The sequence below is a fragment of the Asparagus officinalis genome, chromosome 4 (assembly GCF_001876935.1).
Source record: "Asparagus officinalis chromosome 4, Aspof.V1, whole genome shotgun sequence".
Taxonomy (NCBI): domain Eukaryota; kingdom Viridiplantae; phylum Streptophyta; class Magnoliopsida; order Asparagales; family Asparagaceae; genus Asparagus; species Asparagus officinalis.
This window is the reverse complement of record NC_033797.1, coordinates 23,093,456-23,119,215: the sequence shown is the minus strand read 5'-3', so window position 1 is coordinate 23,119,215 and position 25,760 is coordinate 23,093,456. Positions and strand designations below refer to the sequence as shown.

General features: G+C 37.1%; 1 protein-coding gene across 1 annotated transcript; it reads right to left on the bottom strand.

The window, feature by feature from the left end:
• LOC109836938 lies at positions 210-25,760 on the bottom strand. The gene is made up of 16 exons (XM_020404989.1): positions 25,184-25,760; positions 23,840-24,177; positions 23,085-23,177; positions 22,484-22,733; positions 22,104-22,214; positions 20,370-20,532; positions 17,362-18,097; positions 16,176-17,292; positions 14,420-14,632; positions 13,848-14,128; positions 11,800-13,777; positions 8,527-8,639; positions 3,253-3,655; positions 2,440-2,757; positions 2,093-2,350; positions 210-1,577 (listed from the first exon to the last, which is right to left on the bottom strand). The coding sequence occupies exons 1-16, from the start codon at positions 25,685-25,687 to the stop codon at positions 513-515; spliced, it is 7,941 nt and encodes a 2,646-aa protein (XP_020260578.1). The 5' UTR covers positions 25,688-25,760; the 3' UTR covers positions 210-512.

The following is a 25,760-nucleotide window of genomic DNA, read 5'->3' as shown; positions in this document are numbered from 1 at the left end:
GTGTTACTATATAATCAAGGATCTAATAGAACGTGTGAAACAATATCCAGTATCAACAAATCATTGAACCCCCAGCACATGGTTCCAAATTGCACTGCATACTCAATTACTTGCATTGTGGAACAAGGGAGTGTCTAAAAATCGAAAATACAGAATTCAAGAACAAGTCTCACTTTAATGAAGATTTCAATGGAAGGTATACCCCAAGAAACTGCAACATTAACCTGCTGAAGATTAATAAATAAATGTTTTAACCTCCGACAGTAGAGTCGCAGAGCAAGTCCAGCAGGATCTTTCACATGTGATGGAAGATTAACATGATTAAACATCCACTGCATTCTGCACATAGGTTGTTATTTACAATTTTTCTATATAAATCCAAAATTAAAATAAATACAACACTCATGGTGAGTAGGATGAACACTCACCATCTATACCTAAACAATGGCTAAATCTACATTCATCACCCCTCAGCTTATTAACTAAGCATTAGTTCAAATGAATCCCATGTTCTAAGTAACAACGGTCGAATCTTTCGCTTGCCTTGACATCAACAGAGCAAGATGCAATGCATTTTGTTGGCAAAGTCTCAACGGATTCTTAAGCACAGTAACTGTTGCTTTCTTTGCTCCCAGCACAACATGGGCAATATTGTAAGAATCACCTCTTTCAACTGCAAACTGCCACTCCCTTGCTGATATCTCGAACCAATCTTTGCTTGCATATCTCGTGGTCTTCACCTCAACATACTCCCTACTGCTTCCTTCCACTCCAATAATCATATCATATGGTAATCCAGTCTCAGCTCCTTCATTAACCCATCTCACATTTCCAGAACCAAGTTTATTGACAAAGTATTTATATGCAACTACCTCCCCTGTTCTTCCAGTCTTCCATAACCGACTCCCATCATTAGTTTGATAACAAAGGCTCACCCTTTCTGGGGCAGAGACCAATAATGGGTCACTCAAATCATTGTTTGGTTCAGAACTGAACAAATTAAACTGGTTATTCATCAATCCGGAGTCATGAAATCCTATCGTGGACTGTGCAGTATTGCTCTCCTCTATAATCCATTCCCCGTCGATCTCATCTGGTAGTGGGATATCCTCTGTGAGAGGAATAGCATCAAGAGCTTTGTTGGATACTTTATCTTTGTGGAGGGATGGGGCTCCACATGGTTTTGTGAGGTGATAATTTGCTTGAGCATAACTCATATCTGGGGCATTTTTCCAACCCGTAGGTGGCCAATTTGGATTGCTGCCCGGTTTCTTCTCAGCTGTGTTATGATCAACATCCATGGAAGCAAGGGCTGGCTGTGGATCCTCAGCGTTTGGAAGTTCCAGTAATGATGAAAAGCACCATTCAGGTTCGTCAGTGGGTAGCATAGGAACCTTTTGACTATTTAGTATAAAGAATTCTGTTTGCTCACTGGTTGACCCTGATTCAGCCATCGTTGTGACCATGTGAAGGAAATTAGCAAAATGTAATTCAGTGGACCCGTCGAAAAAAAAGCGCGAGAGCTCCAAGAATATGGAATGAGAATCTGCTGTAAGGGTTGTGTACAGAGTGCTTCCCTGCAGAAACAGCAAATAATTAAGCTTCACCAATTTATGCGAATTTATTTAACAAGTCCCGATTAAAAATTATATCATTTTCCCTATGCTAAACATGACAGTGAAGAATCACGATCTACGTAGTTGCAAAAGAATCTAACTTCAACTTTGAAATTAATGTCTCATATCCTCTCAAAGACATTTTACAAAGTAACTATATATATGCTCCATAAAGTCTGCTGTCAAACACAAGCAAACCCCTAAAATATTTTAGTTACGGACTTTGCAGTCAGTTATGAAGCTGTGGAAATGTAAATGTAGGTTTCAGTAACTCCATTACGCTTAAAACAAAACAAAACAAAGTCATTGCACAAACTTGTTGCAGAATAAAAACAAGGCTGAAGAAGTAAGAATAAAAGCTCGGCCACCAAGCATCTGTGTACATAACCAAATACTATTCACCCACAAAATCATCAATTATCTGGCATCTAGCAAAATGTTAGTCATGTAAGCAATCAAAACACTTAGATGCAAACCTGCAGAAGGCAGCAACATTCAAATCGTTTCTTCGAAGTGCTCCCTCGTCCTTTAATATAGTTTTTATAAAATAACTTGTCAGCTACAATTACTTGTAGATGGCTAAGCTTCTCAAATCCAAGCTGCTTAAGGCTGAGATACAAGTCTGGGTAGAGCTTATAAATATAACGTTGAGCATATGGAAGAATCCATTTTATCAGAGAAGCTTTGTCTCTGTTGTCATGTGTACCATAGAATACTGCTTCACGGGAAATAACCTGCCAAGCATGCATCATTTAGTTGCGAAAAGTTAGAAAAGGAAAAGGAACTCAAATAGGAATTGTTTACTTGGATAAAACATGCATACCTCTGAAAGAGCAGGAACACCTAAATCACGCATTAGTGCTGCAATTCTTCCACACAGCTTTTCCTTGTCTTCTTTACTGAGTTCACCAAAGTGTAAGAAGTCAATACCATCAGAATGCTTAAATTGGTGCTTCAATTCATCATCATCAGGCCAGCATATAAGACCAAACGAAGGGTGGAGAGACACCCACTTATCCTGCAACGTTGGAAGCACTGTATTTTCCACTTTCAGAAGATTCTCTTTCAAGTCAAGAATTTCTCTGGACTTAATCAACCCTGAATTTAGATCATTGGCCCATTTCACAAACACCTGAAAAACCTGGAAAAGGCCAAAGGAGAAGTATATGAAGACCTGAACCAATAAATATATGTGAAAACTACCTGGGCATATTGTTCAAAAAAAAAGAAAAAGAACAAGAAAAACCACGTCCATTATTACTAGGACACAACCACATGAGTGTCATTATTCAAAATTCAAACTATGTATCACCAATAGTAACAATTTGACTACTCAAGGAAAAGAAACATGTCATGTGAACTCATTGTGCACCAAAAAGCCTCAACTAGTTAGTATATGACCAAAATGCATGTTTACATTTTGCATAATATTCCCCAAAAAATTGAGATTTCCAAGCATAGGAACTTCTGCCAAATATTTTCACATATGTAGTTCAGAATGGCATGGATCAATAACAAAGATATCCAAATATGACTATGACAAAAACCCAAGAAACATCTTGGGCTTTGCCTGGAAGAAAGGAAATTCTCAGAAACAAATTTGAGAACCGCTGTACTTAAATGGGTAAGAGCTTACCACATGAGCTGCCTGAGAAGGTCGTGCAGCGGATGATAACTGTAAAAGTATCTGAAGGTAATTACCGAATGGAGGGGTTTTCGGCACCCCACATACATTTACAAAAAAGTCATAAAGGCATGGGTAGATAGTAGCCAATGCCTTGCAGGGAACAGACTCGTTGTCCTTAGTTGACGAGCAAAAAGCTAGCAATTCCTTAGCCTTGTCCACACAACCAGTTGGATCATACCAATACAATTCTTTAGGTGACAAAAATATACCAGACAATGCGTCATTGTGTCTATAGGTACTGAGAAATGGAACAAATATGAAAGAACTTGATGTGAATTCTTCATCAATCTTTACATTTGATTTCATGAGTCCATCACAGATGAAACCATAAAACTTTGACATTTGAAGAATACTGAAACAGAAATAATAAATAAGTGTTAAATAAAAAATAGTTAAATGAGATTTGTAAATAAAAACAGCATTACAAAAGGAAAAGTAGAACAACTAAAAATAGCTACTGATCTTAGCAAGCGTAAATAAAATAACAGATCATCAAAATAAAAAACCAACAAATACGGCAAAGCTATTAGAGATAATACATAACAAGATGCTTTATACTGTATTGAGTTTTTGGTGCAATTAGCTCATTCAAATTTTTAATTAGACAATGTCCAGGCATAGACATTATTTAAAGACAACAACATTTTAAATATCGGATATCAGGGAAACATCGGATGGCCAAAATTAATATTTGATTGCGATATTAGGAAAATATTGGATAGGTGGTAAATGTTGGAATGCCATAAAGGATATTTGCATATATAGTATAATAATGTAATCCCAACATACTTAATGAAATATAAGCATACAAAATGTAAATAATATATGTTTGAGATCACTAATCAACCTTGTAAAACAAACAAAAGTACAAATAAACATTACAATGTTTCGTCTGATTTTTATTTTAGGCCAAAATGTCATTTGCTAGTGGGAAAATCATGAATATCTCACCTAAAAATCGCCAAACACGGTATATTGTTTTGTGACAAGCCAAATATAAGGATATATCGGCTAACATATCGACTGATATATCAGCCATATCCGGGACATCGTCACGGTAAAGAATATTTAGAGATCATATCAGTTAAAACAAGCCCTATAAAAAGTTATATCAGGCCATATATCGGGTCCATATATCAGGTCATGTCAGGGATATTTAAATCAGTGAAAGACAGCATAAGTAATAATAGGAAACAGGACAACACCATCTCTCTCTGGTAAGGCAGACCTTACTGGTAAAAAAGCAGTGGATTGGTCATGAAGGGGTTGTAGGTGCAAGAATGGCCTATCGCCCTTGTTCAAAAAGAATAAAATAAGGGGGAAAACATGATAGAGAAAAACACTATCTCTATAGCTTCATGTGTATGGACAAAGTAAATATCCACTCTATGTACCTAGAAAGGATAATGTTATTTAATGATCGTAATATTTCCTACAAATGCCCTTTTGAATATTTACTCACCAATATTTTACCTGTAGGACTATCTCTCAATATGGATAGAGAGCTCTGAATTATGGTGCAGAGCCTCATCTAGCTATATTGAGAGTCCAATGATGCAGAATGAGTACCTACTTACAAAATGTTAAATTAAAGTTATTTTCCCTGTCACCATCTGTTGTATTTCAGTTCTTTCGAATTTCCAGGCTGGGACACAGCATCATCTACATCATGTGGGTTCAAGGTGAAATGTTGATTGGTTGTGTTACTTGTGTACCAGGACACAGCTAAAAGTAACAGATAATTTGGTTGTTCTATTTTTCATATTTGACTGCTGGAATCCTCAACATGCAATAGGAGGGCTAAAATACGATTTGATGTACAAGCATCCAACACAAAAACATTAAAAGAAAACGGATGATGGAGGTAAATGCTTAGCTCTGGCAACAAGAGAGAGTCTATCCACGTGTAAAATATCATTTACAACCACATATATTTACCTATTTGGTTGTAAGTAACCCAAAGTCAATGATAATTAATCTGTTTGCAACACAATATATATACTAGCATATGAACTGCTGAGGTCATCTTTTATCTCAAAATTATTACCTTGATAGCTCATTTGGAGGTTCCCTGATAATTACAGGAGTTGCATTCACAAAAATTCTCAGGTTTGTGTTCTCTTTCAATTTGATTAGGTTATCATGTTATACTTTTATTTCAAAACAAAGATTTTGGTCTTAGCAAAATAGAGCGAAACTGATCAATGAGGGCATAGTCAAGAGGAATACACAACAAGCATATAACACATCGTATACAAAGTCTTTGGATCGCGGAAAAGTATGGTTGGTTTTCATCCAATCTTTAATGCCCAGAGGTTACTAAAGGGGAAAAAGGCTCCTTAAGGAACATGATTAGATCTCTCTTCCATCTAGGAGAAGGCTCCTAAGGAAGGAACATGATAGAATTCTCTGCGATTTATGGAACTGTCTAAATGAGTAGGAAAATCCATTCATAATGATCATAGAATTTGATGACCTCCACACATGCAACTCCGATTGGTCCACTGTAAAAGACTCTTCCAATGAGACTAATAAGATAGGATCGCTAGTAAGTATGTCTTAGCAATCTAGAAATGTCTTCTGTTTATTAAAAAAAATTTAAACCCAGCAATTAATATTTAAGAGCTAAATAGTACAAAGCCGTAAAATATCATCTTTCTCATCACATAAAGAGGAGTTCAATGATTTGGGTTACTTTTCCCTTTTAATATGCATAGGACGGGCATACACTATTTATGAATTGATCTATTGTTAATGAATTGGTTATAAAAAGAAATTTAACTGGATAGCCTGCTACAGCGCCTATATACTATTAGATCAGAGAGAGAAAGATAGGGAGGATATATCCTGCTACGGCGCTGCTCAGTAGCGGTCACCAACTATGAAGCACGGCCACGACGACACGGACACGGCAAAACCCAAAAAAATAGGACACAGTGACACAGGTAGATTTTTTTAATATTATTATTATATATAGATAAATTTATAAAATTCAAACAACAAACTAAAATGTAATTACTAAGTTGTTGTTCCATTTTTAAGCTCTTTTTCTAATTATACTAATTACTATGTTGTTGTTGCTCACTGACTTCGTTTTTTTTTACAGAGTATACTTGAGAGTTAAGTAGCAACGAGCAAGGATGAAGGATCAATCAAATTTCCCAACACAACTACCAAAAGAAATATTCATAATTCATTCATTAAATATGTATATTCATATTGTATTCCTATTTTCTAATTGCTTATTTTTGGACTTAAATAATCAATTATTAGTCTCGACTCTCGAATACAGAATGTTGGATCAAAGCAGTGACATGCATTTTGTTGCAATTGACCATGATAAGGAGCTATATATAATATATTGCAACCCATATATAATATATTGCAACCCAAATGATAAGCAGTGGCGTGCATTTTGTTGCAATTGATCATGATAAGGAGCTATTATTAGTCTTTGATCCGACTTTTCATGAAATATTCAGCCATATTATTTTCTAAACTATCTTCTTTTAATTTTGTGACAGGTAAAAGTTAATAAATCTGATTATTTTGATATCATGTTATAATATTTGTTACTGTACAAAAAATCCTAATTAAATAGCAACTAACAAGATACATGACATGGAAAAGAGAAAAGAAAAACACATAGAAAGAATTCAGTGCATATAAACAGAGACTGAGAGAGACGGAGAGATCGGGAGAGACGGATTCAGAGAGAGAAAGAGAATCAGAGAGAGAGAAAGAGATCGGGAGAGAGACGGATTCAGAGAGAAAGAGAGAAAGAGAATCAGAGAGAGACCTAGAGAGAGAACGAAGAGATCGGGAGAGAGACGAACAGATTGAGAGATCGAGAGAGAGAGAGACTAACCTAGGGTTTGGATTTGTGGCTGGCGGCGGGGACAAGGAAGAGCCGATCTCGAGGGAGAAAGAGTTGAGGACGAGGAAATCTCGAGGGAGAAAGAGACGACGACGAGGAGGAAGAGCAGCTCTGTCAAGAGAGAGAAACGAAGGGATTGTGACTGGCGACGTCATGACCTGGTAAGTGAAGAAATTAGGGTTTAGGTTTGGGTTTCGGTTTTTGCTTGTGTGTTCGCGAATCTCAGTCGTGTCGGGAACGAGTCGAGAGCGTGTCGGGGCATTGACCCGCGTAGGTGGCGTTGACCGCGTGTCCGCGTCCGACACGCGTCGGACACGGACTCGGGGCTAAGTTTGGCGTGTCGATGCTTCATAGGGCACCAATCTCTACTCAACTAATGGATGGATTATTTAGATATTAATAAAAAATATTAACAGTTCCTAAGTGTTGTAGCAAGCTCTCTTTCTCTCATAACTCATTCATTAATTGAGTGGAGATTGCACTACTGATACATTGGGACATAAAGAGGAGTTTAATGAATTGGGCTCTCTATCAAGCGACATAAAGGAGTTTAATGAATTGGGTTATTTTCCCCTTTTTTATACATAGGGCACAGACATATGCTAGTTATGAATTGCCTTATTGTTAATGAATTGGTTACAAAGAGAAATTTAAATAGATAGCCTGATACAGCGCTTAGATACTATTAGATTAGAGAAAGAGAGATTACGACAGCGCCGCTCGTTGCTGTCAGTCGTGCAATCTCCACTCAATTAATGAATGAGCTATGAGAGAAAAAGGGAAAGGGCATAAAGCCTGCTACAAGACCTATAGAACAGTTAGTTAAATATTTCTATTATCTAAATAACTCATTCATTAATTGAGTGGAGATTGATGAGTTGTACTAAGCAGCGTTGTAGCAGGTATATCCCCTCTTCCTCTCCCTCTCTCGCTCTTGCTCTCTCATCTAATAGTATCTAGGTGTTGCAGCAGGCTATCTACTTTAATGGTGAAAATCATACGATAAGAACGGATGACTAGCCAACCACACCCACATAGTGCATGAGCAAGTATCAATAGTTTGTTCAAGAAACCATTTAGCTTAAAATTCCAAAAATAACAGGCATATAGAATTTGTTATCAAAGCATGTAATTGATGTGCATATACCAGTATCCTATGCATAAAATTCAAGCACAAGATACGTACTTGCCAGATCGCATTGAAATTATAAAAAAAAATTGCACCATAAGGACCTTAGAGCATGCGATAGTGAAACCAATGAGATTATTCTCTCCAAGCAAGAAAAGGGAAATTATATTTATGAACATTCAAAAGCCAACGACTTAAAATAGTTTTAAAAAAATACCTTGTCGTACAAGGAGCTTTAGACATTTTCCAGGAATGAAGAACTTTTAGAGCATCATCTACTGATACTTCAGTCTTGAGCCCAATATCCTTCAGAAGCAATTTGCTTGTTACCTGAAATGGATGGTAACAAATAGAGCATGAATTAGAGAGTGGATTTAGGGTGGTGGTGGTTTGGGGATGAGGGGAAAGCACCATATTTGCAAAACAGCAGAAACCAAAATAAACATTATTATGCAAGATAGGAAAGTTTTGGTGGTTGTGATATTCTCGGGGTTCTAAGTTATTCAACATGAGCTATCAGGTTTGGCTCTTTGTACAACTGACATGAGTTTGCACTGAAACCAGTGTCATGTGGTGATGAAAATCAACCTGGTTATGCTATAAGGAGGAATACATGTTTCTGGGTAGGAAATTGGTCATGTAAGGTGGGTACTCAAAGGCTTCCTGTTGAACAACAAAACTTGAGTTCTTCTGCAACCCAACCTAATGGACTCTACGGATCTGAAAGTATACAGACATCCTTGAGTGGCTTCAGATATCAAACTCAAGTTTGGAACCATGACACATGAAAACCACAAACTTTCCTGGTTTGAACATGAAAACTTAAACTGAATACAGACAAATATACCAACAAGGTTAAAGATTTGTTAAGACTTAAGACTCAAACTAGGATAAGACAAGACAAGACTGGCTTAGACAAGAATCATTGTCATTTAGATGCCTTTACTTTATAGTAATATAATTGTCAAAGATGTCTCCCAAGCATAAAGTTTTTTAAGTAGATTGCAGTATAGTAAATATTATGATCATAATAGTTATAAACATTGTCACTAAGGCCTGCTCAGTGGTAAAAGGAAGGGGTTGGGGAATGGCATGTCCAAGTTTAATCCAGCTACAACCTTCATTCAGATGATCAAGAAGAACGATAGCAATAATGTCATAATAAAAATGAACAAGAACAATGGATACTGTATTACACCTAGGCTTGAGACTATCGTTAAGTATTCAAATGTGCAATTAATGTATACGCTGAAGACATAGGTAATTATGTCATTCACTGAGGGCTTCTACTTAAGAAAACAAGATCATGCTATAGCTTGTCATTTTAATTTTCCATAATAGGTGAACATGCCTGATTCAAAATTTGACATCTTCTATCATCATATTTATACTTCATTGGCTTAAGACAATGACAATATAGAACCCCCAGGTTGCATAAGCTTCCATCATATGACCAAAAGACTATCGATCAGATGCATATTTGTGTACCACGGCAAGCTCCTTTCGTCCCAAACAGCTGCCACTTATTCATAGAAGATTCCCATCAACTAGTGAAGGAACGAAGGTTTCTTTCAAAAGAATTAATGCACTCTAAGACAACTAAATCCAGATAATCATAATGATGTACATCTTGGAGATAAGATGCTTAACTAATAAACATGGTCTGCAAACTGCTCAACAGCTCGAGTGATCAACTAACAAAACTAACAGATCAGTACTCTCCCTACAATCCTTTTACTTCTCATCACTATCAAGTATCAGCAACACCTACGTCTTTTCCCCATCAAACAGGATCTGTAAAACTCGTGAATATAGAATATGGGCATGACAGGACACATACAGGAATATGAAAAATTTTGAATACAGGTACAGTGAGGACAGGCGAGCGAAATCTTCACTTTAATAAACAAACATTCCATACGATTGAACAGACATAATGTAGGAACAGATATTAGCTCTAATATTAACTTTCTTAAATCATTAGAAGTCAGGTGGAAAATGTAAACTAGTGTTTATTGCCACATATTAAAATAAAATTTGGAAAAAAATTCCAGAAATATAATCCATATAAAAAAAGTGTGTAGCAATTTCTAAAGTTGGTCTACGAATGCTATAAAACCTCTGATGTTAAAGATTATAAAATTAAAGGTGCGTCAGAAGACAAGTGAAAGAAATATCATGTATACATGCAAAGCTTCATGTCTTGTACATGTCACGCTATATCAAGGTCAGATTCGGAGCATGTCTACATGAAATTTTGACATGTCAAAAGACAAGCTCCCAGGTAAAGAATCCATCTGATTAGTCATGCTGATTTAGCTTGTAATATCAAAGGTGCATATGCCCAAAATTCTCGTGGTCTGGGAAAGTGTCTAAAAGGAGGAGCAAGATTATAGCATTATTGTGTGCATGCGTTCTTTTTCCCGTGTGTCTGTGACACCCATACGTATGTTTTTCCTCTGGTGGTGGTGGTTGGGGGAGTGGTGGTTCCCTTGGTTAGCAGGCCATCATGTGTTATTCCTTTTGTAGCAGACAAATAATAGAAGATCGGCAATCCATCCATGCCCATATAGGCCATCATGTGTTATTCCTTTTGTAGCAGACAAATAATAGAAGATCGGCAATCCATCCATGCCCATATAATATTTTCCTGACTAAACATGCAGATTCAGACAAATAATAGAAGATCGGCAATCCATCCATGCCCATATAATATTTTCCTGACTAAACATGCAGATTTAGCCTGCCTAACCAATGAGGCAAAGGAAGCAAAAACCCGGAGTAATCCTAGAGAGGGAAGAATCTAGTAAAATGGAAAATATGTAAGATTCATTCTAGAGAAATCATCACATTTTCTTTATTTTCCATCTGATGAATAAAACAAGGTCTGTAATCCTTCCTACTTATGAAAATTTTACTGACAAGTTTAGCATTCAAATATTTCCCAAAAAATAAGTCATCGAGTAACAATGGAGTTTAAGGGACAGTGAGAAGATGATAGGAAAAAAGAGAGATCACATTTGATTACAACAAACATATTAGCATTTCTGATTTGCAATACAGATGAACCCCAACTAATGTTTCAATAACATATGAAAAAAGGGGCAGCGGAGAATTGCAATATTGATCTTCAAGAAGAAGAAAAGGCAAATAAAGAAATATCCAATTGAAAACAACAGGATTAAATTTAACAGGTCAAGTAAACACTTCCAGAAACTCCAGAGTTAAAAGATCTTCTATATATAAAAAATCTTCTTTCCAATCCTATTTAACTGAAATAGGTCAGTATTTACCTTATTGTCCAATATCTACAAGGCAATAAGCTATCAAAAAATGGAGACACAAAACGTGGCATGGAGCATTCATCCCAAAAATAAAATAAACATACAGATAAATAAAGATAAAGAATATTGTAAAAAGACATAAATAATTATAAAGAATATTGCACAGATTGTCACCAACTGATCGATATATCAGATAGTGGGCTGACCTGTGGAACAGCATATGGGGCCAGATTTCCTAAAATAGAGCGTACTTCATTACAGTCATAGAAAAGATCTTGAGGGCGGTGCAGATTCTTGTCCGTGCTAGATGCTACCCATTCAAACTCACAGAGACTTCTCATGAAAGAAGATTCGATGGTTCTCTTACCCTCATTGGTTTTGGAAACAAGGAAACTTTTTGAATATGCATTATAAGTATCATCCCACATTTTATCAAGAACTTCCAAAAGGTAAATACACTTTTCTCGACATCTTCTTGAGGAAAAAGTAGACAGGAAATAAAACAACTCAGGCGACTCCCAATCATTGACCGATGATGCCGCAATAGTAAGGTCTTCATCAGGCATCATAACACCGGAGATAATATATGGAATATCTGATAAATCCCTTTTGATGCAACTGACCTGCACAAAATCGGTGACTCCTAATTCCTGCAAGAAAGATTTCCATTTCTTCTCCCCAAATGATAATGACTGAGTAGTAGGATGCTTTAAATAAGCAACATCAACTTCTAGCCATTTGTTGTCCATATTACAAGTAAATAAATCTATATCAACGGGATTCTTGTATTCCTTACCAAAGTGAACTGGCTCATCGACTGGACATTTATAACCATAGTTTGTCAGTACTACAGGTCTTTTCTGTAATTCTGATATTATGTCTTTCTTTTCAGAGGAACATCTTGCACAATCATATTGAAAATGAAGCAATATGAATGATAAATATTCAATCATCAAATGTCTATCTTCATTTTTGTACTTATCACTAGACAAGGCTACTAAAATGTGGCTTTTTATGACTTCATGTGCTGACATCGGTTGAACACCAATCTTGCACAACATGTGCACAAGATTATCGTTTTTGGCCTCTTCGTACGTGTTGTTGGCTGCTGAGAGAAGGAGAGGGTTGACAGTACGAAGTTTGGCAAATAGATTGCGAAATAATGTGGCACTGTATTTATCGTCCATACCAACACTGGAACCATCACAAGGTAACCATATCGGACCATCGGCCACAGAACTGTATGAGCCATCTGAAAGTGGAACAAATGGAACTTTTCTAAGGGAATTAATCATGTCATGTTGCAATCGAGAATTTAAGGAATGATATCCAGAAGAAAAAGTAGATAGTGTCAAATGAAGAACACCAAGCCATGCTGAAATCCATTTAAGGCCCAAAGGCATAATACCGTCTTTTGAGCAACATAGAGATGAAATAATGTCAATTAGGATTTTGGGTCCATAGTCCTGAACACCAAGTGCCTTTGCTAATGCATCAGACAATTCAATATCCTTGCTCAAATATCCAAGACCAAGATGTTTTTGAAGCAAGCTATCAGATACAAGCATGCGAACCTGCTCATCCCAACCTCTGAGAACTCTACACGGCAGAACCCAACTCAGGTCAGGACCATCCAAAAGTAAGCAATTTGACATACGCAATTTAGAAATTATCATCTGAGGAAGAGGGGAAAAGAATCCATGTACTTCCCCTCCCACAGGAACAAAACTCATAAAAGTGGTCACAGCTTTTCCTGGATATTGCTGAAAACAAGGAAGAGAACAGAAGGATTGCTCTGCAGTAACAAACAATGCAGGAAATTCTGTTAATAACCACTGGTTCCAAGCACTATTTCCGTCTACTTCTTCTCTCGAAGAAGGTAAAACAAAATCTCCTTGAAGAATGAATTTCAGCCCATAATTTCTTAGTGGAAGAAAAGCAAAAACAGGTTGCTGGCTCAGATGAGGCTTGTATTCACCGCTCTCACATTCCTCTAGGGTGAAAGCAACGGCTATCTCTGTACTTTGTACATCAGAACGAATGAGATTAGCTGACAACTTTCTACTGATTACTAGCCAAGTCATTGTGTCCTGACCATGAGAAACCTTTATAATGCCATTACCAAGGATCTCCCTTCTCATATCAACAAGCGTCTTATTGAGCATGTTCATAAATTTAATACACCTAAGCCGATGTAGTCTCCCTTCTCATATCAACAAGCGTCTTATTGAGCATGTTCATAAATTTAATACACCTAAGCCGATGTAGGAATAGTAACAAGGATGGATGAAGATCTGAAAACATGGACATTATGGAGGCCACCCCTGTCACCTTACTTGTAGACCTGAAAGGAAGCACAACACAAGTGTTCCACTCGGTATCAGCAGTTGAATGATTTTCGCCAAATACTAGCTGCCTGAACATGTCAACATTACAAGGTTGAATTACAGTAGGCAAAACAAAACCAATCTGATCATCGGTTATGTCAAATTTCACATGAAAACCATTTGAATGGATCTCCGGGGCATCTGTAACCTGGAGAAGAACCATTTTATCAACCATCTTATAAATAGAGAATTATTTAACTACAAAACCATAATGTATCAGAGAAAAATAAGCTTCACAGCTTCACATCATTGTTTCAGCATAAAATCATAAGTTGAGGTCCATGAAACTAGAGTCCATGCATGTCTATGATGTAGCATCACATAGATGGTATTAACCAAGATGCAACTCAAATGCAAACAGAAATCAAATAAAACAATAAGCAAAATACATGGAAAACCATGAAACACGTAGCTGAATTAAACATTACATTCATCCTACCCGAAATACCGATTTGAACCCGATGCCTTTATGTCCAATATAACCTGCTCTTGATCCTTTCTTCGTTGAATTCCCGATATCACAAAGGGCTCTTATGTTCTCAGCAGAGAACCCCTTTTCATTGTTTAAAACAACAATACCAGACTCCTGAAGAATGAATACTAGCGTGGGATCCCCATCTTCAGGATAAGTATTGTCATCTGCATTTTGTACCTAGTGCATCAGGAAACAATCTAGTTAGAGAAGTGGGTTTAGTTTGCTGAGATAATGATATGCTGAACCTGCCAAGTCAAAAACAATTCAAAGCGTAAACAAATAAAGAGATTTATAGATCCACCAACTATGAAGCAATACAAAGTAGAAAAAAACAAATAGCAGTACTAGATTGTAATAGCAGCTTTGATATGATCTAAAGCTTGAACAAATTAATGTGGCGTCCTCTGTACTTTAAAGAATGCAGTCCCACCGTTAAGCCATACTCAAACAAGTAAATAAAATAAGCCTAGTTCCATGAATAGTCATGAATGCAGTCCCACCGTTAAGCCATACTCAAACAAGTAAATAAAATAAGCCTAGTTCCATGAATAGTCATGTACAACGTAGACCTTTTAGTGCACCCTCAAACAAGTAAATAAAATAAGCCTAGTTCCATGAATAGTCATGTACAACGTAGACCTTTTAGTGCACCAGTTAGGAAAATTGATAATATTATAGTTAATGGAGCAAAGCGATCTAGAGGCAGACCTAAAAGAACTTGGTTGGAAGCAATCAAGCAAGATATGATAATGATTAGCTTAACAGAGGAGATGACCATAATAGAGTGGAATGAAAGACTAGGACTCATGTAGCCGACCCCAAACATTTGGGATAGAGGCTTTGTTGTTGTTGTTGTTAGTTCCATGAATACAGGCATAAAAGAACAACAAGGGAGAAGTAATTTTACATACTGACTAGGAATGTGACCTAAAGAATGAAAGAAAGTAGACTTCAGACACCTGCTTAGGGTTGACATCTCGAGATATTTTCAAGAAATCTAAATAAAGATGTGAAAGGTTACATGACTCAGTACAGTTTACTTTGAATTTGTTTGATGTCCTACACATGTATACACTTAAGACACAAACGTTAAGTCAGCAAAACTACCGTAGTTACTTGGATCATATCATGAGCCAAACAAATAACATTAGCCTACGCAACTAATTACAGCTCCATGACACATGGAGTTCTTCTAAAATGGCAGCCACAGGACAAGTCCTCCTTCAAATACAATGAAACTACAATACAGGCATGTGAAAGCTTCCAAAAAGCATCAATGCAGAACATCAATCTTCATAAAGAAAAACAACTTCAGCCACTCTCTATAGGGGAAGGGAACTGACATTTAATAGTAAATGGCATTAGTCACAAAATGTAAGATATTACAGAATTTCCCCGACAATCATCGAGATTTATTGTATAATATTTAGTAAGACAAGCAAGAATTGAGCGTAAGGATAAAAGTAATGCATGAAAAATCCCTTTCAGAAGTGTTATGATGAGATGCCTACTGAAGAAGGAAAACAAATACAAGTAGGAAAACACTTGTGATTTAGATTATCATTTCAGTTTGATAATGGAATGATAATAACCTCAAGGCTACTTAGCTCAAGAAGATTCTGAGAACATATAAATGCACCGTTAAGGTCCACGCATCCTTCATTAATGGCAACTATGATGCAAAGATATATTATTTGACAAGACTATTTTAGATGCTTACAAGCTCCAGCAGAAGATGTGAATCCTGTGAATATAGTTCTTGAGAAAGACAATGTAATGCTCTTCCAAGGCGAGCATGCTGCTTCTTTAGCATGCAGCTGTCAGAATTATTGAGATTAGGGTCTAGACCAAACTCTTCACTTCGAATAGATTCAATTATAGAAGTTGCATCTTGGATTACGCTATTTTCAGCAACACCATAATTCTTATTTACTGCACCATTAAAAGCTTGGCTTTTCCCATGACCATTCGTCAAAGTATGATCAATTTCTCCAACATTCTCTCCCGTAAACAACTCGTTCACATGTTCCTGTGAAGCATCAGCCACAATGTCAGAGATGTTATAACTGTCAGATACAGGTTTTTCACACTTGTCTCTTGCATGAATCGAGGTTCCACCTGACCCTGAGCATGAAGTTCTATTTAAGGTTGTAGAGGAGAGAAACAAATCGGCAGCAACTGTTGAACTAAAGTTGTGGAAATCATCAACCCATTCTGCTATTCCAAGTGATAATCCAATTTCATGAAGCATGAGACGCTGACTAGTTTGACTGCATTCACGCAAAACGACTGAATGTGCATCTTTAGCAACAGACAGAAGCCCTGAGACCAAGACACCGGCTCCAAAACTCCTGAATTCTGAAGGCAAATAGCCAAGGCACTCAAGGACAAATCTAGAAACATTAACAACAGCGTTATTGATTCCGCACAAATTCTCAGATAGTGTACTGCGAATGTTTATGGATTTATTTGCTTTTTTAGAACCAATGGATTGAATACCAATAGCTGAGACCTTATCACGAGTGTCTTGCTCTTTCAATGTGTTTTTATGCATCAAAGCTTCCCCATTTGTCCTTAGTTCCATTGAATTAGTAGAGTTTGCCATTATGACATCAACTGCTCGTTGTACATAGCACTTGAGAAGAGTTGCAGGAGAATTGTGCACTCCTCCATATAAAGACAATATAGACAACAATTTCAGAGCTACTTGGAATGGTGACTTTTGAATCATAGCTTCCAAAAAATCATCAACAGTAGCCGATTGATCAATTCTAATAAATTTTCCATCCACTGTGGCAATACACAATAATTCTTTAGCATCAACTTCATTTAACAACCAATCAGAGAGAGGCCCAAGTGAGGGAGCAATACACAATAATTCTTTAGCATCAACTTCATTTAACAACCAATCAGAGAGAGGCCCAAGTGAGGGAGCGTATAGGACATCCCAGTGCGACCAAGATAGCAAATCAGATAACATCGGTACCTTGAGTAAGCAGTCAATAGCATCTTTAGAGGAGGCATTACCGTGAAAAGAAATATGCTGGCCTGTTTCAACGTCTGTCCAATTACCTCTAGATGGAAGGTTTTCCTGGAAATGCGACAAGTTCCCAATCGAGTGTTTCCCCAATAATGATATGGAGTATAGGACACAGGTAGAATTATTGTAATCTTTCTGCCTCTTAATAAGGTCCAAAAAGTATTTCTCAGGTGCATCACCCGGTATGTGGAAACTGACTGTTGGGAATTGTTTATTGAGAACCAGAGAGATGTCAGAATTAGATATATTCCCTGTGTCAACCAGATTACTCTCAGCTTGAGATAGCAAAATCCCAAGCTGATGTTGAAGCATTGATGCATCCACACGAGATGGCTCAAGAGATTTTCCATTAAGGAAGTTATGCAGTTCAGTTGGAAGCAGAGATGCATGATGTTCCAGAAAGCTAAAGAAATTTCCATAGCCAAGAGAACTGAATTCATTTTCCTTGACCGAGTATTGAGCTGCCAACCATGTTTCGCAATCACACAGCTTTTTCAAGGTTGCAAATATTTTCCCAGAAGATAATTCTCTTTTACCAGGCATTGTGACATCAAGTCTAAAAAACTCGGTGACATTCTTAATGATATCATCAGCAGTAACTCCTATCAGATAGAAAAAGAAATTAAAAGGTACACTTTAAACAATGCAAATAGCTTGTCATGTGGTAGTAAAATTTTAAATTACATCAAAATTCAGGACATAAAATACGAAGACAGGTGTAAACCCAAATTTGGAAAATGTTAGAAAATGAGAATTTAACAAAGAAAAAGCTAATCTAGTTGACTCGGAAAAAGAACAGCATAGTTGGTTACACTGTTAGGGAAGACTTGCGTTACCTGTTGTGGCGGCGGCCGCGGCGCGCGGTTCTTTGTGGCAGGGGAGGGGGGCGGATTTATCACGTTCTTCATAAATTTAAGAGTCAAGAGGTTATTCTAAGCTCTCAATCAAAGGTTGATATTCAAACCATTATTCAGACTGATAATCTGTGTGCCCTAGGAAGTAGGGTACGGGACGGGACACGCAAATTTTGAAAAAGTAGGGTACAGGGACACGGCTAAATATATATAAATAATATATATACCTTATATACTATATATATATATATATATATATATATATATATATATAATATATATATATTAATATATATATATATATATATGGGAAAAGTAAAATCTAAGGTGACACCCTAGGCTTTCCGCCACTAAGGACGCGGCCTAGAATCACATCATTTTCTAAAAATTTTTTGTGATCCGCTCCCGTTGATACTTGATCTAGCACATTCTAACCCAAACAACACCATATTTTGGGGTGAACCCGTTGTGTTTTGACCATTCGTTGAGCCGTACAAAAGTTCTATTCATTCAAAACGGCGTTAAAATTGCAACGAGTGGAATAGGGTTAAAACACGACAGGGTTCAACCCCAAAATTGGTGTGTTTGGGTCTTAAGAACGTGAGATCAATGGTTCAACGGGGAGCGGATCGCAAAAAAAAAGAGGCGAATGATGTGTGATTTTAGGTCGCGTCTTAGGTGGGAGCCTGGAGGGTGTCACCTTGAGATTCACTTTTCCCTATATAATATATATTATATATATATATCATATATATATATATATATATATATATATATATAGTATATATATATTATATATATATATATATTTATATTCATTGTAGATCAATATTGAATTGAAAAAAACCTATCTACATTTGCAAATATACCCAAAAATTATTTTTACTTTAATTTAAAAATTCTACTTTAATTAAAAATTTAGAACTAATATTATTACTTATATAAACCCAAACTCCTCCCCATATAAAACCCAAACCCAAACCCCTCCCCATATAAAACCCAAACACAAACCCCTCCCCCTATATAAAACCCAAACCCCTCCTAATATAAAAAACAAACGGGTTATGAAAAAAACCCAAACCCAAACCCCTCCCTTATAAAACCTTAACCTCCCCCTCTAGGGTTCCCGTCTTCGTCGCCTCCTCCCATTTCTCCTCTAATCTTTGTCGCCTCCTCCCATTTCTCCTCTAGTCTTCGTCGTCTCCTCCCATTTCTCCTCGCTAATCTCTAGGGTTCCCGCAATCCTCCATCAACAGCCCCTCGTACGACCGCTAGGGTTTCATCCAGGAACCCAGATCTCGCTCAAGGGATCGGCAAGTTCTCCCGCTCGAAACCATACCACAAGCGAGATCGCCCAGCTGACGACGTGAATACTCACATCCCCAACCGCCGTAAGTCCAAGCCCACCAGGCTCAAGTATGGATTCTAGGGTTCCTGGGTTTAGAATTTTGTGTTGATTTTTTCCCCTCACTTGGCCGTGTCCCTGCCGTTTGGGTGCGGATCCATACCCAAAACGTACCCGACACGGGTACGAGACCAATTTGGTCGTGTCGGGGTAACATAGCTGATAATCAATGTTAACCCGTCTAAATGACTTACTGTAAGCATTTTCTAATGTTTGTGTTTGGCAAGCTAAGAATAAGATGACATAATTTGGTTAACTTATATTTCGTGTGTTCTACAACTTAAGTGGTTAACTATCCTTAACCACTCACTTAATGCATTGCTGAATAACACTAAGAGGAACTCGTATTCAATAGAATTCATGGAAAGAGAAAATTAGAAATAACAAAATATGAAGTCTTACTTTACATACTTGCTGCACAATTAAAAAATTAACAAAGTTAATATCTGTGAAGCTGAGAACAACATTAAACATCAATTCCTCTTTAAAACACTGAACAGTAAAAAGAGTACAACAAGTTCTCCCCAAAGGAGTTAAGAGTACATCACATCAGGAGAAAGAATTTAGAAGAAATGTTTCCATGAAAAATGTTTGAGATGAGGGCAAATAACTCACTGTAACCAAGTTCATCGATGTTCTTGGAATTATTTGATGCTGAACTTTTTTGTATTGAAGGGTTGATCTCTACAATTTCAGCTGAAGGGGCAGAATCATGATCACCAAAGATTTGAATGGTATCGTATATGTTGTCCAACAATCCACGTTTAATGCATGTTACCTGTAATATTCATGTTTAAATTATGAACAGAAATCTATATGTACAAGCTCAAACTAAATGAAATTAGTTAAGCAAATGAAACATGATGTGTGATAAGTCCCCAACAAGCAAAACTTTGGAGGCGTGCAATGAAACTTAAAGATCTCACAAGACAAGGGAAACATGATGTGCTAGCAATAAAATTCCCATACAGAAAACAGAAAAGCAAATCCAGGGAAGTATGACATGTATAGTAAATACACTTGCTACATACAGCGTTGCTACATGCACCTATAGGTAATTGAAGACAGATGCATCAACAATCAAAGAAAGTCCATTAACCATTTTAATGTACATGCAGCCATTTTTATGGTAATAGACTATGATGATATGATCCAACTACTTGATACAATGATCTGATCAAACCAGAAAGGACTTTGTACGCCACATCAGCAATGCACTGATCCAACTACTTGATACAATGATCTGATCAAACCAGAAAGGACTTTGTACGCCACATCAGCAATGCACTAGCCAAGGGGCTGGGGTGGCACATCAAAACAAACCAGAAAGGACTTTGTACGCCACATCAGCAATGCACTAGCCAAGGGGCTGGGGTGGCACATCAAAACACACCCCATCTAAAAATATATAAAATAAAAACCTCTTCCACACACACTCCCACAGATGGTGAAGTTCTTAACACACACAGTGCAACTAAGATTTTACACCCACCTATAAAGTATATGTTTGACCATCTATATCAATGATCCAACCCATTTGCAGCAGTCTATACATTCTAAAATTCTTGAAGATCAAAAATCACATATATTCAAAATCTACAGTATACATTTCTCATGATCTAGAAATGAACAGCCTGTAATGTTCTTAGAGATGAATCGTTTTCAGTCCCTTGAATTATAGAATAGAAAAACCAAAATCATATGAATTTTTACCCATTTGGTTTTGTTGATGTGTCAATAATAATGAACAATTTGGATTAACAATACAGGTGAGCAAATGTGTAATTCCATAGATTAGTCATGTAAGCTTCTGTTTTATAACCTCACCCTATATGCACACATATATATAGTTTTAACAATTAATCATTTCACTTCAAAGGCCGTTGTAGATATTCTGATCAAGGATATGACTATGTTATACAAAAAGCCAGCTCTTTGAAGAATATTGAATGTACACATGCCCAAAGTCTCAGCTCAAGTGACAGCATGTTCAAACAATATTCTCAGCCACAGAAGGTTTATACATACATATATATAGTTTTAACAATTAATCATGTCACTTCAAAGGCCGTTGTAGATATTCTGATCAAAGGATATGACTCTGTTATACAAAAAGCCAGCTCTCTGAAGAATATTGAGTGTACACATGCCCAAAGTCTCAGCTCAAGTGACAGCATATTCGAACAATATTCTCAGCCACAGAAGGTTTTCCTGCATGTAGGCGAGCTTTGGAAGGGTTTCTTGTTGCATGCTTCTCTTCTTATGGGGAAGGAGAAGGGTATGAATCAACTATATAAAGAATTGGCATAGAAAAAAGTAAAAATAAGCATCCGATAAAGAAAAACTCACAGCAACATTTAGCAATCCAGAACCAGGCAAGGTTGAGAATATCATCTGAATCTGTCTCTTCTTTCTTTCAGTGCTTGATGTCATATAGAAGTTAATCATCATATCAAGGACCTGCAGAAATGGTTTAACAAAGAAAAGGTTTAAGAGCATTAGATATTCAACAGAGCAAAGAAAATAAGCAATTTGTCGCTGGAGGAAACGCAAAGTTTCAGAACAGGGCTAGTTCAGAAAAACTGGACGGTTACTGATTATATATATCCTTTAATTGTGCATTAGTTTAATATAAAATAAGTCGTATGCTTATATGTCCGACTAAAAAAACATTCAGGGATGTTCATTAAAACAGTGTGGAGGGTATTGTACAGCTAAAATAGGCATACCTCAGCAGCAGAATGTTCTCGACAAGCTTCTTTCCATGTTGTTAAGAAATCCTCTATGTAACCATCAACAATAATAATGCTATCCGATTGCCTTTTGAAGTCGATCATTTCTTTAATGCTATCCGATTGCCTTTTGACGTCGATCATTTCTTCCTTTCTCATAAATTTGTTCATAGTATTATCATGATTCTCTCGACGCTTCCGTTTCTTCTTCTTAGTTTGTCCTTTAGTCTGTCCTTTTCTGAAAGACCTGCACCAAACATCCATTAGTTTGTCCTTTAGGGGTTTTTCGCCGGTTTTGGATATCAGTCCAAGCCTTTTCATCTCTTCAGCTGCTGATGATTATGGATAATTTTGGCTACTGCCATTATCATGAGATGAAATCTGATGTGAACAAGAATTTACATGGTCACTGTTATCATTGTCCTCATAATCTTCACACTCGTCATCAGAAGAATAATAAAAATGGGTGTGCTTACCACCAGAACCATTGGACGAAGAGGAAAACATCTTAATACGGTTAGAAATAGAATCAAAACGCTCATTAAGTATCTTCTTTTCTAAATGCATCTGTGTACTAGATGGAAGTTCTATAGAGTACCTTTCTTTCAACTTATGTTTGAAACCCTTCAGGGATTTATTGAGAATAGTCTTTTCTGATTGCTCGCCTCGCCGGATGTACGCTACATGCAACCTACCAAAACAACTTAACTAGTAAATGGGAAATTGGATTATACTTTTAAGTAACAAAATCCATTAAGGTAAACAAAAGAGGTAAAGGATTATGCCATATATTAAACACTGCAGTATAGTCAGAGATGAACTCCACAGCTAACAGATTTATGATCCGTTGGTGCACATAACATGGCATTTTATAAAAACATGGTGTAAGAGCACTTCTACTCTTAAACTTGGAATTATGGATATTGCTGGTTTTGAATTACTCTGACAGGTGAATGTTTAATTCTACCTATAAAAGCATAATAAGAAGTAAGGTGCATAGCCTACTTCCACAGTATGAATCCATATAAATGGATAAAATAAACCTAGAGATAGAAAGTTAGCCACATGTGTTAGTGTACACATATGGTAAATGAGAGAGAATGAAGTATACCTACTTTTGCATAAAAGAAAGTGTGCTGAGCAAGTAGAGAAAAGAACAGCCAAATTACAACTATTTTCAGGTTTACAAATGTAAGTTTGTAGGCAGCATGTTTGTTCCATCTGAAATATGATATGATGATAAAAGTGTGCCTTCGCAACTTGCCATATCCCATGGAGTGTGTAGTGTGTGTGAAGAGCAAAGAAGCTACATGGACCACTATTCCAAACCATGCACAAAGGAGGAGCACATACCCCAAGTTCTGAATCCGCACACCAAGCTTTTGTTTATGTGGAAGTGACTTCTGCTCTGCAAGAAAGTCTAACAACTCCTCTGCTGACACTGTTTTCCTCTTGCACTGCATCAAGAAGCTATGCAAGGAAGCTATAACGTCCTCAGCTGATATTTTGAAAATATCAACAGAATCTGAACCAACAAAGAAGTAATGTTGCACAAGAGGGTAGCAAGATAGAGGACCCATGCCAAGCTCTTCAAACCGTTCAATACCCTCATTCTTGCATATTGCCACCTCCAAGTCATATACAGTTGTAATGCTTTGCACACCGACAAAGCAGTGTATAAATGCATTTATCTGAAAATTTTTAAATATTGAAAAGGGAATCAAACGCAGAAATGACTGATATTCCTCTTCAGCTTGCATATTGATAAAAATCTTGGAAATAAAATGTCATTAACCTCTCAACGTATGAAGCTATGTAAGTGTAAGTGTATAACTAAGGAGCCATTTAGACAAACTGCATAATTGCTAAAATATTACAACATTTTCGAAACAAGCAAAAAGATTGTGATGAAATGATTGGATTAATTCAAAAATTCTGAACTGTTCTACTTAGACTTGCTTTCACCTTAAACCTTATACCTATGCAATGAAACAACTCCACAAATCTAAACATTTAGATTTTGGGGATTATAATAAAAAAAAATAGCAATATAACATGTCTTAATCCAAAGTCCACCAGTTTAACCCAGCAATCAGACTGTCTTAAATTGGGGAGAAAAACTCAACAAAGAATCAGAAAGGAATCCATCTTCTTTTTTACGAACTAATGTAAAGAATTATACGTTAAAGCGAAAGAAATTAGTATCAAGAAACAGAATAAATAAACAGTGTTATGCGCTTCCTTACCTCGATAACATTTAGTAACAGCCTGGCAATTGTGGTCTTGATTAGCTTTTCAACGTGAATTGTTTTCAGAACTCAACCGTCACAAGGAAATATTAAAAATATAATTTCTAAATCAGGGATTCTAACTAACATTTACCATTTTATCACAAATATTAGTTAGAACATTAACCCGAATTAAGTTAGCTACATATTTAGCGTAAACAATCAAAGATTAAGTTAATACGTACATCTGTCAATTTCTTCTTCTCTCTTATCACGTAGCAGTCAGAAATGATTTGATACAATGTAATTGGATCTGTCAATTTTCCCATTTTTTGCTTAATTCCTTCAGGATTTTCCCTCTAAGGACCTATGCCAATTATCTATAACATCACGATTTCAAAGATAATCCCCTATAAGTAATGTCAATCCTTGGTTTCCTTAAACAAATGGAGAGAAGTAAAATTTGAACCTTTCCTTCAATAGCCAGCAATCGGCAAAGAGTCGGAACTTCCTGGAGCTGAAACCCTACCGCGCTCCAAGAATCCACCTGCAACGAAACCAGAGTGGCCTGCGAGACTTTCCAGGCCGTGACATTCTCACCAGCGGTGGCGAGATCCCTCTGAGCCTTCGCAGCCGCGCTCTCGACCCTCTCCACCGTCACCTTAGGGTTTAGGGAGGCATTTTGCGGCTGAGGCGAACGATGAGGAGGAGGAGCAGCCTGGGATTGAATGTAGAGGCTTTGGAAATTAGGGGTTTGAGGGAAAACATTGAGACGGTTCTGGATTAAGGGGTTTTGGAGATTAGGGTTTTGGAAGTAGAACCGGGGATTGCTTTGTTGTTGATAGAATTGGGGATTGGATTGGTATTGAGGGTTGGGGTTTTGAGGAAAGTAGTTGGGCTGGAAGTAGGGTGCTCCGGCGGAGGAGGCGCCGGCGCCTCCGCCGCGGTGAGGGCGGTGGTGTCGCGGTCGCATGAAAGGCCCTAGCTTTGAGCAGGCGAGGGGGGGAGAGAGAAGTCGGCGGAGTTCAAGATAGCCAGCAGAATAG